Source organism: Gossypium arboreum, chromosome 9 (genome assembly GCF_025698485.1).
Source record: "Gossypium arboreum isolate Shixiya-1 chromosome 9, ASM2569848v2, whole genome shotgun sequence".
In the NCBI taxonomy this organism is placed as follows: Eukaryota; Viridiplantae; Streptophyta; class Magnoliopsida; order Malvales; family Malvaceae; genus Gossypium; species Gossypium arboreum.
Window position 1 is genome coordinate 15,601,705 of NC_069078.1, and position 5,011 is coordinate 15,606,715.

Here is a 5,011-nt window from a genome sequence, read left to right on the forward strand (position 1 = left end):
CTCTAAATAGAGAGATTAGACTATCTCGGTTTCAAAAATATAAAAATCATTAAAAACGGGACTTGATTTCATACATTTTCAAGCTTGGTAAGTTGTCTTCCTCTCTCCTAGGATTTCCATAGAAATTTTGGGGAAGATGATATAAAATTAGATGAATATTTCTTTTTATTTAATTTCCATCGTTTTATTTTAGTGGTTTCCAATTTAGTCCCTTGCCTTTTCTAATTTTTCCAAGGATGAGTCATTAAAATATCTACTAACTCCTCTCCAATGGTCTAATTACCATATAAGAACCTTAAGTTTTGAATTCCATAGCTATTTGATACCTATAGCTACTAGAATCCAACTTTTGCATTTTATGCAATTTAGTCCTTTACCTAATTAGCCACACAATCGATAAAATTGTCGTATCAAAAGTTTCATGTGACCTTCCTATCATGATGCCAACCATAAAATAAAATAAATTTATTTTTATTATTAACTCGGATTTGTAGTCTCGAAACCACTGTTCCGACCTCACCGAAATTGGGCTGCTACAAGTTATTCATAGGTTCTAGTGTTAGGGTTCCACTAGAGCTTTTAATAGGACCTTAACACCCATAGGTGACAAGGTCAATTTAAATTACCGATATTCTCTCATTTAAAAAAAAATGAATGAATGAAAACATTAATATTATAATTTACACTTTTATAAATTTTAAATATTATCCATAATTGTTATAAGATACACAATCTATTACATATTAGGATTTAAAAAATATATATATGGATAACTCAATACCTATGGATGTCAAGGTCCTACTAATCATTTCATAATAATTGACCTAATTGCAATAGAGCTTAAAAAACTTGGCCGCACAAATCATAGCTCGGCAGTCATTGATGTTGAGATTCCTATAAAAAAAAACATATTACGAGAATTAACTTATATTAATATATAAATTTTTTTGCTATATTCAAATAAAAAAAAATCAAAGTTTAGATCATTGAAAAATATGATGCAATTAATCTAATATTTAAATAACTTTGTTCTACAATAAATAACTATTATTCAAAGAAGGTTTTTTGTGATACCTAGATGGTAAATCTATTATACCTCAACCATTAACTAAACCTCTTAATAGTCGGCTTTGTTTCAAAGTGCTTTTAAATGTTTATACGGAACCATCAAAGCGGATTTCAAGAATAAAAAAATGTTAATGCAAATGAAATAGCTATAAGCAAATAACATTGATCCAAAACAAAAAATAAAAAGACAGATCTTGAAGATTTATGAATGGAAAAAGATGTCAACTTTACAAGACAAATCAAACTTTCTTTTTATCTTTTGCCCCTCGATACATTATATACACATGCTATGTATATATGAGCAAAAGGGGTTTAGATTACCCCCACATAGCATCAAATCTTTGATGAATCCCTGAGACATCAAAATCCTGTTTGGTACAACGAAAAACTCGGCTTCATCATATATGTCCACCTACCGATGGCTTGCAATACCAATCTTGACATCGAACATCTGCAACTAAAATGGCAATAACTTGTTCCTAACCAGATGGCTTGCGGGTAGTTGCTTTAGGGGAGATAAGCACCGGTTCATTACTTGCAGCTTTCATTGCAGCAATCTCTTCTAATCGTTTCCATGTTGCTTCACGTTTTGATTTAACCTCGTTCTCTTGCGCTTCGTCTTCCTTAAACTTGTGCAAGCACTCCTCAAAGAGCTCAGGGTCAGTGGCGGAGAAAATCTTTCGGACGTTTAAAGTCAAACTCTGCACTGCCTGGTTCCAGTGGTTTCTTGCGTTCTTCTCCAAGGATGGGAAAATAATTGGAAGTATAACTTTCCGGTTCTGTCTTATTAGGCTCTCGATATGATCATTGTTCCATAAGAATAAAGCCCTCTCTGCCACCTACAAACAAATTATAAACACAAGGACATATTTCATGCTAGCATAGCCGACTCGATACAGTTTCACATAGCAACAATGTCCAGATATCGTCAGACAATAAAGCCTTTAACTCATATTGATGAGTTCCCCTTGTTTCAAAATTCAATTCACTTATCTAGGCATATTCTGTTAAGGGACATTCATACGGAAAAGAAGCTAAAGTTGCAAGTAGAGAAACGAGGAAATCCCTACCTGAAAATGGGAACTACTCAAGCAACGGCCTATCTGACGGAACAAGGGTACCATGCAGCGTTGAAACTCGGCAGGTTGTGTGGCTTCTAAAACTTCCTCCAGTTCACCTAAGAACATGACTTCTTTCGAGCTATTTGTGATTGGCCAATACTTTAGCAACCCCTGTATAACGGTATCGGCAAGCTTGCAGTCCTTCTCCACGAATTGAGTAATGCAGTAAGATAACTGCTGGTGGTACATGGGTATACACTTTGGTTTATGAAGCGGTATCAGTGCACGGACAAGAAAGAGCTTATGTTCTTCCTTCAATGGCAAAGCAAACCCATTGATTATACTTCCCAGTATTTCTAGAAGCTCTGCGATTCCGTTATGTTTTTCAGTTTCGAAAATAAAGCGGTAAAAGATGTTATTGATTGCCTTCCTGATGAATGGACGATGGACCATAAATTTTCCGTAGATACGATGCAGAACGGTTTTAAGATACTCCCTTTCTCTGGGGTCCTCTGAATCGAAAAGATCTAACAGCCTTAGAACAAAAGAATGATCAATATACCGCTTGGCCAATTTTGCATCTGTCTCGGGTGATGCCACAAATCTCAATAGAAATTCATAAACAACTTGCAAATGAGGCCACGCAGGGTCCATCGAGGGTTCTTCTTCTTCCAAATCAAATGCTTCTAAAACCTTGTTCTCACGGGGCTGAGATGTTAGCGCTCTAAACAAATTTACAGATACCATCTTCACGATTTCTTGCATAACAATCTCCGAGAATTTTCCATTAGCAGATGAAACATAATCCACAAGCTCAAGTAAGGTTTGCCGCTTGAGATCCTTCTCTTTGAGGTTTTTTGTCGGGTCAGTGAAGTCAAACACGATGCAACACAAGTTCAGTTTTCGGATAAGCAAGTTCTGCTTCTCAGAATTCGGTACATCTCTAAAACTAGGTAAAGCCTCAAAAGAAGTGGTAACCATATTCCCATTCAGTTTCGTATTCACCACTTGAGAAAACTTGTTACCTTGATTCAACCCAGAATTTGGAGAACTAGAGCTGGAAAAGGACGAACTGCTAGAGTTTGCATAGCGGTTACTAACTTGATCACTGCTTCTTGAACTGGTAGAAGCATTTGATGATGAAGTAGAGGTTCCTCCTCCCTCACGATTGTCACTCGACTTAGATGGTTTCCGTGGGAGCCTATTAAGTATTTGTTTGATCATCGTAACTTAAAACCTCGATATGAAAAAGAAAACCCCTCAAAGAAAATGCAGTATCATCATACTCGAAGTGGACAATGAGTCAACCCAGCCATAAATATGGGACTCCATCCTCAATAAAATGAGTTATTACTCAAATTCCTCAACAGAGAAGCTTCATTGTTTGCCTTAACAACATCAACCAAACTTCATATGTTGAAAAAAATCTAAAACACATAAAACAAGTCCAAGATAGAGAACATCAATCAACTAAAACAAAAGCCCCAATTAGCAAATAGATGGCAAAGCATGCATCACTTTGAGATATAAACATATAGATAGATAGATAGATAGATAGATAGATAGATAGATAGATAAAGAAACCGTATGCCTAAAACAATAAACAAAAGTACCCAATTTGATCACCCATTAAAGCCATGAAATTCAGCTAAAAGCTTTAATTTTCAGGCTACATAACTTTAAAGAATGAAAAGGGGCAAAGAATTTCCACCAGTGTTCCCCTTGGCTCTATTTTTCCGTAGCTTCCAAAGATTAACAAAAGCATTAAGGTTGACCGAAAGGTAACAAGATCTGGGTTTGATCTTAAAATCCCAAACAGCATTTTCCAACAAAAGCAACCTACAAAATTATCCAAAAGAACATAACCCAAAATAAAACTCTAACTAATATGAAGAAAGAAAAAGGGCTTTGGTGCAAAACCAAGAAAAGGTGAGGAAACAAAAATATGAACAAAAAAAAAAAAGAGGGTAAAATCTGTCTACTTACAAAAGAGATAGTTGAGCTACTCCTTTCTTTCTCACACAGAGAGATAGAGATTTTAGAATTTAAAGAAAAAAAATGAGGGATTTAGGAAAAAGAAGAAAAACATCATCCATGAAACAACCTTTGGCTGTTGTTGGTGGTGTTTTAGTTTTCCTTTTTTTTCTTTTCTTTCTTTTATGGAAAATAATTGTTTAACTTAAACCCATATCTCTATTTTTTTTTATTTTAGTAAAGATTTAATCTTTTTCTAAATCTTCTCAGCAAAATTTCATTTTCAATCTCAAAGCTCACACTTTTTTTTCACTTTTGATTTTCTCCCGGATGAAGATGGAGAATGTTAAAAATGAGAAATACAATAAAAATGATAGTTTAATATTCCCACGCGCTACTCAACTCGAGTGGTAATTTTTAAAGACTTGACAGATCCATTGTTGTCCACGGTTATCATCTAAAGGCCAAAGCTTCCATCTTTTCTTCCGGCTTTAGCACAGTTTTCCGTTCTGGTCGGGCAAAGGACCTCACGTGCACTTTGGCGCGTGCCTTAGAAACTATATTGTATCTTTTCTTTTTGTATTTATCTTTTGTGAGCTGTTTAAAATCATTACAAACTTGAATTATAATCTTAGATAGCTTACAACATTATTACCATTAAAATTTTCTTCAAACCTTTCATTTCCCTTTTATATGTAAAAACCCCAAACTGTTCATCTCACATAGATGAAGGTTTATAAAGATATAATTTATTTAAATTAAGGTATAATAACAAATGCAGCTCCTAGAATTTATATTTTTGTCATTTTGATTCTTTTCTTTTTTGAATCACTTTGGCTTTTAACTTTTAAATTGTAGTTAAATTGTTAAACTTTTAATGGTATTGATGTAGACAATCTACATGTTAT

At 34.4% G+C, this 5,011-nt stretch overlaps 1 protein-coding gene across 3 annotated transcripts; it reads right to left on the reverse strand.

Moving 5' to 3' along the window:
* Positions 1 to 1,230: 1,230 nt before the first annotated feature.
* On the reverse strand, positions 1,231 to 4,788 carry LOC108457053 (serine/threonine protein phosphatase 2A 57 kDa regulatory subunit B' theta isoform). 3 transcript variants are annotated; one of them, XM_017755864.2, is made up of 4 exons: positions 4,116 to 4,788; positions 3,841 to 3,968; positions 2,139 to 3,556; positions 1,231 to 1,907 (listed from the first exon to the last, which is right to left on the reverse strand). In XM_017755864.2, the coding sequence occupies exons 3-4, from the start codon at positions 3,351 to 3,353 to the stop codon at positions 1,548 to 1,550; spliced, it is 1,575 nt and encodes a 524-aa protein (XP_017611353.1). In that variant the 5' UTR covers positions 3,354 to 3,556; positions 3,841 to 3,968; positions 4,116 to 4,788; the 3' UTR covers positions 1,231 to 1,547. The 3 variants fall into 3 exon arrangements, with proteins under 3 accessions (XP_017611353.1, XP_017611352.1, XP_017611354.1); XM_017755863.2 differs by having other exon boundaries at positions 3,808 to 3,968; XM_017755865.2 differs by lacking the exon at positions 3,841 to 3,968.
* Positions 4,789 to 5,011: the final 223 nt, after the last annotated feature.